General features: G+C 49.5%; 5 protein-coding genes across 5 annotated transcripts; 3 read left to right on the top strand and 2 right to left on the bottom strand.

Moving 5' to 3' along the window:
* Positions 1 to 384: 384 nt before the first annotated feature.
* On the bottom strand, positions 385 to 3476 carry BO95DRAFT_476224 (uncharacterized protein). Its single transcript, XM_025589916.1, has 9 exons — positions 3243 to 3476; positions 3122 to 3191; positions 2612 to 3053; positions 1755 to 1828; positions 1072 to 1694; positions 829 to 997; positions 666 to 764; positions 547 to 602; positions 385 to 487 (listed from the first exon to the last, which is right to left on the bottom strand). The coding sequence occupies exons 1-9, from the start codon at positions 3431 to 3433 to the stop codon at positions 463 to 465; spliced, it is 1749 nt and encodes a 582-aa protein (XP_025438421.1). The 5' UTR covers positions 3434 to 3476; the 3' UTR covers positions 385 to 462.
* Positions 3477 to 4144: 668 nt separating this feature from the next.
* BO95DRAFT_254472 (uncharacterized protein) lies at positions 4145 to 6439 on the bottom strand. Its single transcript, XM_025581465.1, has 5 exons — positions 6252 to 6439; positions 6064 to 6174; positions 5868 to 5979; positions 4559 to 5737; positions 4145 to 4415 (listed from the first exon to the last, which is right to left on the bottom strand). The coding sequence occupies exons 2-5, from the start codon at positions 6117 to 6119 to the stop codon at positions 4293 to 4295; spliced, it is 1470 nt and encodes a 489-aa protein (XP_025438420.1). The 5' UTR covers positions 6120 to 6174; positions 6252 to 6439; the 3' UTR covers positions 4145 to 4292.
* A 948-nt stretch (positions 6440 to 7387) lies between these two features.
* BO95DRAFT_254465 (basic helix-loop-helix domain-containing protein) lies at positions 7388 to 9435 on the top strand. The gene is made up of 2 exons (XM_025581464.1): positions 7388 to 9349; positions 9413 to 9435. The coding sequence occupies exon 1, from the start codon at positions 7648 to 7650 to the stop codon at positions 8941 to 8943; it is 1296 nt and encodes a 431-aa protein (XP_025438419.1). The 5' UTR covers positions 7388 to 7647; the 3' UTR covers positions 8944 to 9349; positions 9413 to 9435.
* A 421-nt stretch (positions 9436 to 9856) lies between these two features.
* BO95DRAFT_372110 (uncharacterized protein) lies at positions 9857 to 10863 on the top strand (the record flags this gene model as incomplete). The annotated part of the gene is made up of 5 exons (XM_025582986.1): positions 9857 to 10119; positions 10184 to 10268; positions 10328 to 10492; positions 10550 to 10657; positions 10711 to 10863. 5 exons carry the CDS (start codon positions 9857 to 9859, stop codon positions 10861 to 10863), a joined length of 774 nt encoding a protein of 257 aa, XP_025438418.1.
* A 687-nt stretch (positions 10864 to 11550) lies between these two features.
* acuM (gluconeogenesis transcription factor RDS2) lies at positions 11551 to 14215 on the top strand. The gene is made up of 7 exons (XM_025587400.1): positions 11551 to 12157; positions 12272 to 12294; positions 12432 to 12449; positions 12559 to 12832; positions 12891 to 13660; positions 13716 to 13912; positions 13972 to 14215. The coding sequence occupies exons 1-7, from the start codon at positions 11941 to 11943 to the stop codon at positions 14006 to 14008; spliced, it is 1536 nt and encodes a 511-aa protein (XP_025438417.1). The 5' UTR covers positions 11551 to 11940; the 3' UTR covers positions 14009 to 14215.
* Positions 14216 to 14225: the final 10 nt, after the last annotated feature.

The raw sequence follows: 14225 nt of genomic DNA, 5'->3' as shown, positions 1-14225 counted from the left end.
GGTCGAATATGTATACGAGCTATGACGTAGTCAAGTGAATCCACCCAGTCAATCAAGATCAGCTGTCGATGGATTGCCAGTGGCTACCAACTCCCATTCAGGGCACCCCGATGTCAGTCATGGATAATGCTGCAGCTTATACCTAGACAGTCTACTCCGCAGCAAGCTGGTTGTGTGAGGCTAGTCATCTCAGTCAATGGAGCGTCATCCCCGGGTTCCCCTCCCATCTCCCCTACCATCTCTTCTCTTGCCCAAAACCCCATCCACCTGGTGAGTATTTTGAAGTTTGTAGATGATCTACATGATGTCTTGCACAGAACAACGGAATAAAGCTTCCGCTATGCCTAAAATAGGAAGAAAAGGTCATTTACTCTATCACAGAACGCCTGATTTATGGAAATAACGACCTGTTATAGTACAATTAATTCATTACTCGTCCATTGTTTGTTACTCTAGACCCTTTTAAAACTCCATGCCCATGAGGTAACTACACATCGAGTTAGCTATGATAGCCAATAACATCTTGGTCTATTGTGTCAAACAAACCTTTCATAAATGCGCATAAACTTGGCAACAAATGCCTCGAGATGGAAGATCAATTTCTGCGGAGCGATGGGTCAGTACCATGATTGATTGCGGATCTCTTCAATAGAATCAGAACTTACACTGCCCTGGGTGATTCTGTGCTCGTAGAAAGCCGACCATTTGATTACGTCGGGCTTGAGAGCATCGTCCACTTTGCCGACGAGCTGGAAGGTTAAGGTCTATCATGCCCCCGTTAGCCTGAAGGCTTGCGCGAATCGTGTTTCTGGAGGAGGGGAATCAAACCTTGAGGATGGTAGTAGCCGGTATGCAATGCGTCAGCAGATCATACAGACGTGAGCGGACTCGCAACAATTGAGCCGGTGACCGTTCCGCCAGAATCTCATCCGCAGTTTGCGCAATCAATGCTTCCCAGTCGGGAGGTGGAATTGGCGTGTTGTCGGTGACTTTCTCACTGTGATGCCCCAAAAAAATGTTGTCAGCCCCGGGGTTCCAGGAACACAAGCAAAGGGGGCGGGGAGCTCTTACTTCTGTGCATAAATGGCCTCAAACATCAGCAGCGCGCGGCGCAGGTTCCGACCACTCTCCCTCGCAATCCTCTGATTCAGCCCATCCGCCTCTGGCCACCCCTCCTTCTTGCCCGCCGTTCGCAACACCGCGCAGATATCCTTTTCCGTGGGCGCAGCGACCCTGACCAGCAGGGTGCGGGATCGGATCGGCGCAATGATATTCGAGGTGCTGTTGGCCAGGAGGATGAGTCTGAGGTTGGGGCTGTATTTCTCCATGGTCCGTCGGAGCGCCGCCTGCGCATCGCGCGTCAAGTGGTCCGCCTCGTTGATCACCACCACCTTGAACCGCTGCTTCGCCGAGAGATCGACCTGTTGCGTCTGCGCGATCTCCTTAAGCAGCTCCTGGACAACGACGCGGTCATAGTTGCCCACATCCGACGGTGTGATCTCCAAGTGGTAGACGGAGGAGACAATGTTGAACTCCAGCTTCCGGTTGCTCGTCGTCTGGAATACTCGGGCGTCGATCTTGATCTTCTCCACTCCAGGGCCGTACAATTCCTTCAGGGTTGCGATCGTGCGTGTTTTCTTGCCTGCGCCTGATGGTCCGTAGATCAGTAGATGTGGGAAGTCGCCGCTTTGTGCCTAAACATGTTTCGATGATTATTATCATTTCGCTATTCAAGGTTCTCTAGTGTGCCTTACCAGGGACTTTAGTCGTGAGGAAAGCTCTGGGTGATATGTCAGAGAGTCCAGCGAGCGAGGCCGGTGTTTATCAACTAGCAACGCCATCTTGGTTGATCGGCTTTGAGCTTCAAAGTGTATGGATGAAGTCGCTGGGCTATTTTGTCGCCGCCATACAATTCCCGTCCTCGAAGCTAATGGACGGCCGACGCGTCGCCCGTGACGCGAGCTTAATTGATGCTCCGTGCACTTCGGCTGACTATGCATGTCGGAACCAATGAGAGCAATACCCGACTGTTCCGCACTCCGCTCTTATGCCTCAGGCACTGAGCAATGTAAGGTAACTTTCCATGGTCGACCTTGGGATCTAATTTACTTGAGATTCATTCTCATGGCTTCCCTGATATCCGCAGACAGAATTGAGTAAGTACTTGGAATGCCATTAACAACGGCAATGATTCAAACTCAGGGCCCGTAGGCAATATACAAGGGAAATTTCCTACCCATATCGTACACATACTGGTAGTTCTTTGTATATACATGCTCTATAGTACAAAACCCGAATAGACGCCAAAGGTTATCTGCGATGGTGGCTTGAAGAGTATTTGCCGGAGAAGTGAGATGTGAGGTCTTTATGAGAGGGTTGACAAGCAGGTGTCTTTACTGAAACCTACTCGATTACAGGTCGTCAGAGGCTTTCCTCTGATGAAAGCCTCTTCGTCACAGGCGCCTGAGTTGGTGTCAAGAAAACAAATTGAGCAAGGGTATCCAGATATCATCACGCAGGCAGTGGCGTGAGTACCCCATTATCATCGTATCGTGCCTCTGCTTGATGTTAGCAACCTGTGCAGATAGTGCGCGCTCGGCGTTGCTCTTACTGAAAAAGGTGTATGACAAAGTGATAGTGTCAATGCCTTTCATGTTTGGGTCCGTGACGAAGTCAGGGTCGATAAAGAAGAATACCGGCATATCGACCGATTCCCCGGCGTTAAGCTTCTGCTCGTCAAAGCAGAAGCATTGAATCTTGCTGAAATAGGGTGCGACTTGACCAGGGGTCACACTGTATGTCGCAACACCAATGATATCTGTGGGGCCCTTATTCGTAGCTGTAAAGAAAGCAAGCGCTGTTTCTCCTGGAAGCACACGAACTTCGCGTTGCTGCGGAGTGAACTTCCACGGTAAAACATCCGACACTGATCCATTGAAGGTGATTCTGAGTCGACGGGCGTCTGTCACGGGTTTGACACGAGATGCGGTATCGTTGTCGCCTCCGCGATGCGTAGTAGATGGTTGACCGTTCCAGCCAGTTTGTTGGCAGATCTATACAATGGGCGGTAGAAGTAAATATATGACGCAGATGAAGTGCATATTCACAGGGCTGAACACACCATTTTATACAGAGGAACAGAGCCATAAGCCAAAGCAACGGTACCGAGAATGATACTCATGGTATAATACCTAGTTATCTATAAGCATTGCACTGGAAAGACAGTCGCCATGTCATCATACATGGTGGACGCATTGCGCTTTTGCGATTGAGGTGTATTGAAGGGAGCATTAATGTTTTGTCGTAGAACTGAATTGCGAGTGAAGAATCGTCGTCCAGAATCCATGCATCTTGAATTGATCTGGGCAGATAGACGAAGACTTGATCCCGGCAATGGGAGCTGGCCCCATGAGGATATTGAACGGGAAATCATGGTTAAAAGAGATGTGCTGCGGGGACAGTGTAATTGGACTCCGACTGCAGCATCAAGTCCAGGCTCGATAATGTCCTTGTCACACGTGACTCAAGAATATCCGATAAGGTGGGCTGATCATGTGGTGATAATCATTGTTGTTAGTGGGCAGTTTTCTGCCACCGCCCTTCTCAAACAGTTTTGCTATCGGACTCCCGTCTTGGGTGCTGTTCAGGGTTTCCCCACTAGATCTCCTTCTCTGAGGTTGAGGACATTCTGCCGCATCTCGCGGTGACAAAGGCGGTCTATGTCGATTTGCGCTGCCATTCAGGCATCAGACTATAGCTTGCCTGCACAATTAAGGGCTCATTTTATCCCCCATACTGTCTCTTAAAGCTTATCCCAAATTACGGGAGGTTCAGGTCATGCTTAGGCAATTTTGCTTATGGATGATTTCATGTCATAACAGAGGAGAAGACTCCCGATTGCAACTTGCCTTAGAACAATTGCATAGCTGCCTAGTAGCCCTAACTGCCAGTGTCGGAAAGGCGCTTGACGGTCCAACACCGAAATTATCAGCCTGAGATGCTACACTTCATTTCCCTTACCGAGCCACCCGTCATTTGCGTGCAGACTGATACCGCTTGACTCACTTGCTTATATGTATAAATTGAGTTCAGTCTTCTTTGGAGCCGTTTTAATGTTTCATACTTGATAACACTCGCTGTAAAGATGCAAGTGCGGTCATTGCGCAGGTTTCGACTCTCCAAGCCCACTTTATCATCGTTTGATGATGAATAGCAGAAGCGAGCATTGGGTCTGATGATTCAATGATGCTTGAACAGATTGCTGCGGGAAGAAGGGAGTCGCTCGTGCCCGTTCATCTCAAGACACTCGCTGCTACCCTTCCAAAAACCCCTCGGACCATCTCGGGACGTGCTTGTGCACACGTTAGAAGAACAGCAGCACTGATAGCAAATGCAATGCGTTCACGATACAGATACTATCGAGCAAATAGAAATTGTCAGCATAGGATCTCAAAATCTAGGGTAGCCCAGAATCGGGATGACGGATGGAACGACGGGGCTAGTGCAACCATCCTCGAACCAAGCAACCGAACGCTATGGCCAAGTCAACCAAGCATACCTTTTTATCATAAAACCTCGGCATGACCGTCGCTGCGGCTCTGGGTGCTACAAATAATGTAATTTCTTGCCGTCTCTGCGCACTCTCAATGAGTATACTCCATCCGCACATGAGACATCCCGCACCAACACAAAGCCCAGAATCCCACATCATGGGTGTGATTGTGTCACTGGCAAAGATCTTGGGGCCTAGTCTTGTTCTGGCGAGGCACACTGAGTAATAGAACATGCTCACAAACGAAGCAAGGAACGCAGATGAGCGCAAGGCGGTTGATAAGGCGTGCTTGAGTGACGACATTGACTTCAATTTGCGCAGGCGTAGGAGAAGCTGTAAAGGAATGTAAGTCGCACAAGCAAACTTGAACGTTCGAGCAAATCTAGATACTGCATGTTTCTCACAGCTCGGACCACATCCCATGTGGACCATCTCGCAGGGTATAGGGACAGTGCTCGAGGGATCACCCCAGTCAAGAGGCCAACCGTAGTCCTTGCACATGGATTGTAGGAGGGGAGCATGTCCAGTGTCCTTCCCATATACCAATACACCTCTCCTGGCACCGCGCAGTGCTTCAATCAGCCTAGAGTCAACTTTTGCAACTTCCCCAATCCACTTTTCATAAGCCCTTGGCAGTCTTTCTGGCATATAGAACCATGCCCACATGACTATCGCCGCACTGGCAGCGAATGCACCAGCATTGGCAAGCTTGGGCGCTACGCGCTCTGCCCAGGTCCAGTGGTTTCTGCCCTTCCGCCACCGCCGCCACTGCTGCCACCCTATGCACACGATTGAGTCCGCAGCGCGTGTGAGGCTAAAGAGCGTAAGATCCATGCTCCGGCCAACAAATTGAGAATTTGCGCTTGGTGCTTCTCTGACCATTTCCAGCCCTTCAGCACTCTGCATCGGAGTGCAATCATCAGGATCCCTCGGTTTACCCTGTATTCTGATGGGCTGTTTATTCAAGAGTGGAAATGAGTACCAAGCAGACAAGAACGCCGAGACAAACTGAATAATCCGCATGCGCTGCGAAGTATACGTAGAAGTGTTAAGCTTGAATTTGCGGCGTACATGCTCAAGACAGCATGAAAGTATGAAGGGAGCAATAGTTGAACCACCAATCAAAAGAGCACAGAATGTGGGAAAGCTCTCGAGCCGTAACGGATTGGTCGACGTATGGAACAGCTGTCAAAAGCGAGATTAGCTATTGGTCTTCCAAGTAATACATCCGCAATTCACAAAGAGCACAAATAGCCAGCACACACCAATTGGTGTAGCATGAACAACCCCGGCCAAGACAGGGGGAGCTTCTTACCTCTTTCAGCCTGTCTTTGTTGCTGAGCCTTTTGTCCTGGATACGCCGTAGACAGGAAATGATTTTCGGGGTGGTTGAAGACAAGTATCCAAGAGCATACGCGCGCAGTATCCTTCAACAGTGAGCTTGGTACGGCTCAAGAAAAGGAAAGTCAAGAGGATTCAAGAGAATTTGTGTTAGATGGGTCAGAACGTACGGCTTTAGGATGTCAACTCTGCTGCGATGCTGGGAGCGGATGGCAACAGGATACATGGTGTCCCAAGCTCACCATTCATGACTCTCGCTGGAGATTTTTGACCAACGCAGTCTACCAATTGTTGTCAGACAGGTGCTTCATTTCATTTGATCACCAGTGGCAGTCAAACGATAAACTTCTTCACTAACCTGTGAGGGGATGAGTCTGCCTCAAGATTGGACTAGGACATTACACAAAGTTGGGAATTTAAGGCATTGAGTGCTGGCACAAACGCTTTGATCTGCGGCGATAACCACAAAGCTCTGTGCTCCACAGCAACCTTTCATAGGATTCCCCGCGGGATCCGTGCGACGCAGTTGGAAGGCCTCGGTTCTTGTAGACACGAGGGAGAGTCACTGCTAGGGCTGGGTCAGGGGTAACGATTATTCGGTAATCAACGACGATCCCCGTGGCTGCTTGGACCAAACTTGGGGTCTTTGAGCATCACCCGTGGATGAGCGGAGAGGGAAGGGTCTATAGAAAAAGATAGGTTATAAAAGATACGACGGACCACAGGTTGTTGAGAGATCTAGAAAGCTCAAAACATGCTCTCTCGTCCCACGGCTAGAATGGCCGAATTGTTAGGCGAATGCGTTTTGATTAATGAATTGATTGAATTGAGATGGTGGGATGCAGCAGCAATTAATCAATACAGTTAGAACCGTGGACTAATAACTAGTTGGGTTAAATGTAGAGAAGACCAGCAGCAACTGCAACGACGGACTGGGAAATTGGGCCGAGACTAAGCAGGTCGTACCGAAACATTACTGCGCTTCAGCCCAAATGCCCAGCCAGAGTGTGGTATTTGGCGTATTACTGTTACGTCACGCGACCGCCGGTCGAGCGCGAGATTTTTTGCATGTGATCGACTCATAAAGACCGAACGAATTCCTACTACCTTACCTATACTGAGTGAGTGACTGAGTGAGTGAGTCTCTCTCTCTCTTACTTACCAACTCTACCTGTTCACCAGTCAGTCTCTCGCTCTCTCGCCCAGCCAACAGAGAGTGATCTCTCTCCACCATTCAAGCTATTTCCCCCGGATTTCTCCTCCACCTTCCGTCATCCTTCCTTTTATCTGTCTAGCGAATTAATGTGGGAGATGTCCCACTTTGCAACCGAGTCCTTCCGCTTGAACGCTGCTTTGCTCCATACATAACAAACCCGCCGGTCATTCTGTCATTGTCATCCCCAGCTTATACCCGAATCGAATGCATCTGTTGACAACAAGCGTTCGCATCATAATCCTCAGCTCGTGCTTGTGAGCTTCTGTGGCCTGCGAGCCCCGATCATCCCCGAGCAATCGGATTCAACGTTACCTACGCCGGTTAAGGCATGTCCGCGCTGTCTTCTCGGCGCTGCTCTCCAACAAGGGTAGCAACTGATGCGGAAAGTCGAATCGCGATCTTCAAACCCTCAAATTCATCTCTCCTACGGTGTCGCCATCATGGACCTCAGAAACCCTGAAGCGCATAATGGCAGCGACAGCCCACAACCTGGCCCGTTTGGCTGTATGTTCAATAATCCACAATCTCTTCCGTGCTCATGCTAAAGATGTGTGCGCGTATAGATTCTTTCCTTTCGCCAATGGACACTCCATACGAACCTGCGCCTGCACGACCGCCCGGGCCCGCTCTTCTCGACGACAACGAGTCCACTATGCTAGACAACTTCTTCACGACGATGAACTCCAACCATTTCCCGAACGACTTCTGGATGGGGGGCCAGACGAACCGTTTGCTTGGGACTAGCGGGCTAGATTGGCCAGGCGAACTACCGCCCACCTTCGAGGGCTCCACGACGTCTCTTTCACAACCAGGTCTCCCTCATGGCAGCATGGACAAGTCTAGCATGGAGATGATGGCACCGGAGATAAACACAAGTGCAGATATTTTCGCGGCTGCTTCTATGCTTTACCACAACGGAATCACTGGAAATGATTTCAATTCCAGCTTCAATCACCACAATTTCGCTTCTCCCGACACAGATTTCAACAATCCAAGAATGAATGGCCACGGTAAGGTCCAGGCTCCTAGCAGTCATGGCCAGTCAAAGCAGCCGTCTCGTCGCCACATGCCCGTTGGGTTTCATACGTCAGAGATGCTGTTCGATGTTGGAGAGCCCATATCACCCGAGCAACAAGTGACGGCAAAGGTGCGCCCGCTTCATTGGGGCTCAGATGTCGGTTTCATGGGCCAGGGTTATATGGCGCCTCCGGAACAGCCTAATGAGGAGGATCGGACCAAAGAGCTGCTCGGTCATCTAGTATGCCTCGAACCCCAGAGCAGTGCAACGAACACACGCGCGCCGAGTCCCGTAACAGTAAGACACTCTGGAGGTTACGATGCTCCGTGGGCAGATGCCGCCGCAGCTGGCCAACTCAGCAATTTACGGCGAGGCTTTCGGGACCATGTGGAAGATCTCGTTCAACCAAAGAAGAAACAGAGAACCTTAGTCAAAGAGGAAGACGACGAAACCTCGGATGACGATACCTTGCGACAAAAACCCAAGAAGTCCAAATCCTCAACTCGGCGACTATCGCAAGATACCATCCAAAAACGACGGCTCTCTTCGGGGCCAAAAGCTGCGCGAGAGAACTTAACCGAAGAACAGAAAAGAAGCAACCACATTCTCTCGGAACAGAAGCGACGAAACCTCATCCGACAGGGGTTCGATGACCTATGCCTACTTGTCCCCGGGCTGAAAGGAGGCGGCTTTAGTAAGAGCGCGATGCTAACTCAAGCCGCCGATTGGTTAGAGGAGATCTTACGAGGCAATGAAATCCTCAAAGCACAGCTCGCAGAGATGAAATCAATGAACGGTTTGGTCATGCCACGATAGCACTCATCCAAGTTACGCGATCACGATTTACCATTATTAATTTCCAGGTCTTGTTCAAAAGCATGAGCTTACCTTTTGACTTATCTGTACATTGGAGCACTTGAGCGGTTTTCCAGTCATCTTCCAGATGAAACTGCAGGCGTTCTTCTCTGGCGGTCATGATCTGAATCACACCTTTCCTGGCGAGGCTCTACTAGTGAGACTTTGCTTGCTGGCCTGCCGCATGTCATTCTTCTACCCATAATACCCCTTCTGGCCTATTTTCATCGCCACATTTATATACGATTATAGCCGATGCATGTGTGACTATATAGCCAAATTTCCGAATTATCTACGATCAAACTAAACACAATAAAATCTTCTCAATCAGCGCCAGTACTTTGAGCGCCGCACAAGATCATCAAAGGTCACTTTTTTGCTTGTCTTTTATGCAGATACAAGTCAAACCAAAATATTTAACGGAGCGCAGACACCTTTTCGAGCCAATAAACGACAGATACTCTCTCACCAGAGCGTCCGGCTTAGTACGACACACTGAAGTGTATCTGATTTTCGCACCGATACTCATACATTCTTAGGTCTGAAAAAGTTTGCGGCCGCGCAATGTAGGAAGCACTTAACAATGATGAGGTTTGTACGGAGTATTGGACAGTACTAGTTTCGCGGGGGTGCTCCGCATCGCTGTAGCGGCTTAGCCTAGCCTTTTACGAAGGTTGTTTAGTTCCGCATGGGAAACAAAATGTCATGTGATCCGCCCCCGTTTGTTGTTCTGGGACCGGACAACAGTCCGACACTCCGCAAGAACCACCAAACCATCCCAATGTGACAACATCAATCGCACAACCATCGTTGAGCCTTGATTTCCAAATCGAAGATTCAACCGAGAGGAACGTCCCGCGGGCCCTTTAAGAACATGCCTCCTCCGAAACGAAAGCGTGCGAGCCATGCGCCGGACCACGATAGCAATGCACGCAACAAGCGATTCGCCTACCTCAAGCCCCAAGTCAGGCAGGTCTCTGAGAGGACCATCAAGAGCAAGTGGTCGACGCTTCCCGAACCCGTTCAAGACAAAGTTCGCGATATGTTCCGAGCCCTGGAGCGCCCTGTCATCATGCGACAACAAAATGAGAGCAAGCGCATCGAAGCGCAGGCCGCCGTGCAGGCTGTTGTGAAAAAGTACTGTCCCTGACACGTGCCGTTAGACTCTCGGCACTAGAACTGACCACATACTGTCGCTTAGTTTGGGAAAACGACTGCCGCGAATGCCGTTCCCCCCCGTCGCGAAAGATTCTGTGTTTGAGTACGAAGCAGCTCTCAAAGAACATGTAAGGCGATTCCACCATCGATCGATCGACTCGGAAACTGGTCTAACCTCAAAGTCAAGTCTTCTTTAGAGGCTGCTTTAGCTACGATGAATGATAGTATCGATCTATTGAAGGTTGAGGTAGAGAAAGAGGAAGCACTCCTTGAGAAAGAGAGGAAACAGCTGCAGGAGATGGAGAGAAATGCAAAGGGAGTTGAGGCAGAAAGAAAGAGGCAGATGAAGAATGTAAGGATCTTGTTCAGTGATAGCAAGATTAAGTTGCTGATTCTCATTTTGATCAAGGAACATCCGGTGCTACGGCAGCTGAGCAACGCTCCTGATAACCACGATTCGAACCAGTGCGGATTTACCATAGCAAATGACAACGACGCACACGTTATGTTTGATGAGGTAGGAGCTCTTTTTCAAACTGTACGGCCACATTATTGACAAGCCCTATTTAGCTTGAGGCCGATCCAGAAGTTCTTGGTCTATTAGAACAGTTGAATGGCCATCTCAAGTCGATGCAAAACAACATGACTCCTCTGACTGGCTTGAGCGATGCTGTCGCCAAATCTCAAGCGGCGTTGAGTTTGACTTTCCTTCCTGAAGACTGAAGCAACTTTGAAGCAAACAAGCTCATAAAACAAAACTTGCAGCTCATGCTGTTCATTTGAGGCCGATCTTCCTTCAATGGTACGGCGAAGTCTGCACAGCGACATCATCATGGGCCAGGGGGGCCCTGAACGCCGAACCAGTGACGCTGTCCTCACAAACTCAGCCAAATATTCCAATTGCAACAGCAACGATCGAGGAGCGGATTCCTTCAAGCTAATGCATCAAGCCCCCGTGCATGGCCTCGGTATGAAGGGGCCAATATTTTGCTTACAGGGTCCGCATATCTTGGCGATACATGCACTGAACATATATACGAGAAACTGGGTCTCGAGTCAAGCAGTGAAACATACACCAGACAGTGGACTGATGGGTCGCTTGGCCTACAAACTGGCACGCAAAGACGAGCACATATCTAAGAATGCTGTGGGCTCGGGCCTGCAAATGCAAGTGACCTATTTGCGTGTAGAATAGTTCGTGTTGAAGACCATACTACTTTGAGGCATAGCCCACGTGCTTTCACTTCACAAGAGCGTAAATCATACCATTCAATATTTGTTGAACGTAAGAGTTTCCAAGCAACATGTAGTGAGTTTAACCGAGGGACTTCCTTTTTTTGTATGAGGCATTTATAGTTAAAAGATCATTCGACGCAACCTAGTTTCTGCTCTGTACAGTAAGTTACTATACTCATATTTGATTAGTCTAATGTGGCACATGGGCTGTGGCTCCAGGGCCAAGTCTTTCCCGAGGCTGACAGATTAGCCGCCGTTCTGTTCACCCCTCCCCTCCCAATGCGGAGGAGCCCGGGAGTTCAAAGATCCAAGTCCCGCTCCAGCGGGGAACTTCGATGAGCCGATCGCATTCGCGCGCATCCTCGCAATTTCTACTGAGCAGTTTACAAGACCGACGCCGCAACTAAGCAACCGAAACTGTTAACCGTTATTGCCCAACCCAATTTCCACATAGCCTTGAATGTCTGCAACTTGCCATCCTCCTTGGAGCGCCCTGAGCCAGTCGAATCAATTGATCTCAGCATCGATCCCGTTCTTGCGCAACAGTTTTGCGCCCAGCGATCAATGACGGAGAAAAGCGCAGCGCATCCGGGTACAGGGCCCGAACACCAACCCAACAACGGGACAACCGATAAATCGAGAATCAGCATAGCAAATGGCGAACACACGCGAGAAAATCCGAATGTAAAGGAGGAACTGCTGGGCACACAGGGCCCCAAAAGTGAAATGGTTGCGGTGGGGGCTCACTCGAGTCCGAAGAAGCGCCGTAAGGTCAATCATGGTAAGTAGATAGTCTCTGCCATGGGCCCTGCTAGGGTGACGGTAGGAATCTATGGGCTCTCTCTGTCATAGATTCCCGTCCCGAATGGCTGGCTGATGCGAAAATGACTGCTAGCATGCGTTTACTGTCGGCGATCGGTAAGCCTCTCTCACATGCGGCCGCCAAACCACCTTCCTTGGCCATGTCTAGAGCGGCATTCCGCTCTTTGAGAACAAATTGATCGATATCCCAAAGTGGTTCACTTGCTAACAGGAGGGTATTCCACGTGGCACAGCATATGACTTGCGACTCGGTACGACCTTCCTGAACGTTGTTCCTTCCAACACCCTTTGTGAAACGTCTTTTGCACAGGGTGTTTCCCAATGAGTCAGGCATACTGACGCGAGATATTTGTTTGATAGGAACGACCTTGTACACGATGTATAAAGCGGAACATCGGCCACCTGTGCCATGACGAGCCTCGAGAGTCTTCCAAGCGGTCCCGGAGCGAGAACGAGCATTCGGCTGCGGATGACGAAGCCTCTTCGAACAACGAGTATCCAAACATCCAAGGAATGCCCAGAACGGTCGATGTCCAGGATGCTGCCGGTCAGCAAATCCTCCCCGATGCGACAATGGGCCTATCGGCTTCCTCTGTGCCCTCGGTGCAGCAGCCGGGCAATATGTCTTCTTCCGGTGAGACGCCACCTAATGAAGATGACGTTGGAGAATTGTCACTGACGCGATTACACAGTACTTCCCTTCAACGAATGGATTGGCGGGCAAAGCCAATTTCAAGACATGCACTCATTTCATCCCTCCTATATGTTCAATGCGCCCGAGGTCACCAACGAGTACAACCTTCTTGGGGACTTTCTCAGTAATAGTCTCCTTGACGATGGATCGGTTTTCCAAAATGATGATCTGCATGGGGTCTATTCAGACCCGACATTGATAAACTCCATGGCTACCTTAGGAGGATCAAACCCGTCTATGCTCCAGCAAGCCCAACAGGCACAGTCGCAACAGAATCAGAATCAGCAGCATCAGCAAACCCAGAGTGAATCTGCTCAGGGCCCTGCTGCTGCAGTGGGCAATGACAAGGCAAGAGAGACATATTACATGACTGCAGCTGATCCTTCAGGCTCAGATCCACCAGAGGAGCGAATGAACAAACTTCTCAAGGCCAAGTATGACGCAGGCCTCTTGAGACCATTCAATTACGTCAAGGGCTATGCAAGGTTGAACCAGTATATGGAAAGACACCTCCAGCAAGCTTCACGGCAGAAGATTCTTCGACAGCTGGATAAATTCCGGCCGAAGTTTCGGGAGAGGATGCAAAGTTTGACCGATATCGAGCTGATATTGGTGGAGATGTGGTTCGAACGCAGTCTGATGGAGTATGATCGTGTTTTTGCTAGTATGGCTATTCCTGCTTGCTGCTGGAGACGAACAGGAGAGATCTTTCGAGGGAACAAAGAAATGGCAGAGCTGATCGGCGTTCCTATCGAGTCCTTGCGCGATGTGAGTCGTTTTTGGTCTCCTTGGCCGGAGACGAATGGATGCTAACATTACACAGGGTAAATTGGCTATCCATGAAATCATTGTGGAAGACCAGCTTGTTAGCTACTGGGAGAAGTTCGGGGCGATTGCGTTCGATAGCACCCAAAAGGCAATGCTCACAAGCTGCACATTGAAAAATCCCAATTCGAATTCGTCTACTGACGGTATTCCCTGCTGCTTCTCATTCACCATACGGAGAGATAACCACAACATGTGAGTCAATTCTCAAAGGAATGAATCGGCGATGGAACACTAACTCTCCTCGAAAACAGACCATCTCTCATAATTGGAAACTTCTTACCTTCGTAGCGGAAAGCAAAATGAAGTCCATCGCCTTCACGTTGTCTGCTGTTTCTCGCTTCAGTACGGAGTCATCATTCACACTTTCATCTAGCTTTGGTCCATAGATATCCATTTCTTTGTCATTTGCTTCACAGGAGCCAGGTAATAACTTCCTGACTTGAACAGCTTCCCAGTTTTAGGAAATGTACTATAATTTGGGTTCAAGAAAATGAGATTCTTCTAA

Source organism: Aspergillus brunneoviolaceus, assembly GCF_003184695.1.
Source record: "Aspergillus brunneoviolaceus CBS 621.78 unplaced genomic scaffold BO95scaffold_72, whole genome shotgun sequence".
NCBI lineage: Eukaryota > Fungi > Ascomycota > Eurotiomycetes > Eurotiales > Aspergillaceae > Aspergillus > Aspergillus brunneoviolaceus.
The sequence above is the reverse complement of the archived record's forward strand: the minus strand, read 5'-3'. Positions and strand labels throughout refer to the sequence as shown.

What these genes read in the sequence shown, in the direction of transcription:
- BO95DRAFT_476224 (XM_025589916.1), bottom strand. Translation starts at nt 3,433, where the DNA reads ATGATTTCCCGTTCAATATCCTCATGGGGCCAGCTCCCATTGCCGGGA. An exon ending in TTTGTCATACACCTTTTTCA is followed by an intron (nt 1,829 to 2,611) that starts GTAAGAGCAACG and finishes TGGCGTTGCTAG; the next exon opens with TTGATAAACACCGGCCTCGC. An exon ending in CCTCACGACTAAAGTCCCTG is followed by an intron (nt 1,695 to 1,754) that starts GTAAGGCACACT and finishes AAACATGTTTAG; the next exon opens with GCACAAAGCGGCGACTTCCC.
- BO95DRAFT_254472 (XM_025581465.1), bottom strand. Translation starts at nt 6,119, where the DNA reads ATGTATCCTGTTGCCATCCGCTCCCAGCATCGCAGCAGAGTTGACATC. An exon ending in ACAAAGACAGGCTGAAAGAG is followed by an intron (nt 5,738 to 5,867) that starts GTAAGAAGCTCC and finishes CGCTTTTGACAG; the next exon opens with CTGTTCCATACGTCGACCAA. An exon ending in CGAGGTTTTATGATAAAAAG is followed by an intron (nt 4,416 to 4,558) that starts GTATGCTTGGTT and finishes TTTGCTCGATAG; the next exon opens with TATCTGTATCGTGAACGCAT.
- BO95DRAFT_254465 (XM_025581464.1), top strand. Translation starts at nt 7,648, where the DNA reads ATGCTAAAGATGTGTGCGCGTATAGATTCTTTCCTTTCGCCAATGGAC.
- acuM (XM_025587400.1), top strand. Translation starts at nt 11,941, where the DNA reads ATGACGGAGAAAAGCGCAGCGCATCCGGGTACAGGGCCCGAACACCAA. An exon ending in GGGCAATATGTCTTCTTCCG is followed by an intron (nt 12,833 to 12,890) that starts GTGAGACGCCAC and finishes GCGATTACACAG; the next exon opens with TACTTCCCTTCAACGAATGG. An exon ending in CTATCGAGTCCTTGCGCGAT is followed by an intron (nt 13,661 to 13,715) that starts GTGAGTCGTTTT and finishes AACATTACACAG; the next exon opens with GGTAAATTGGCTATCCATGA.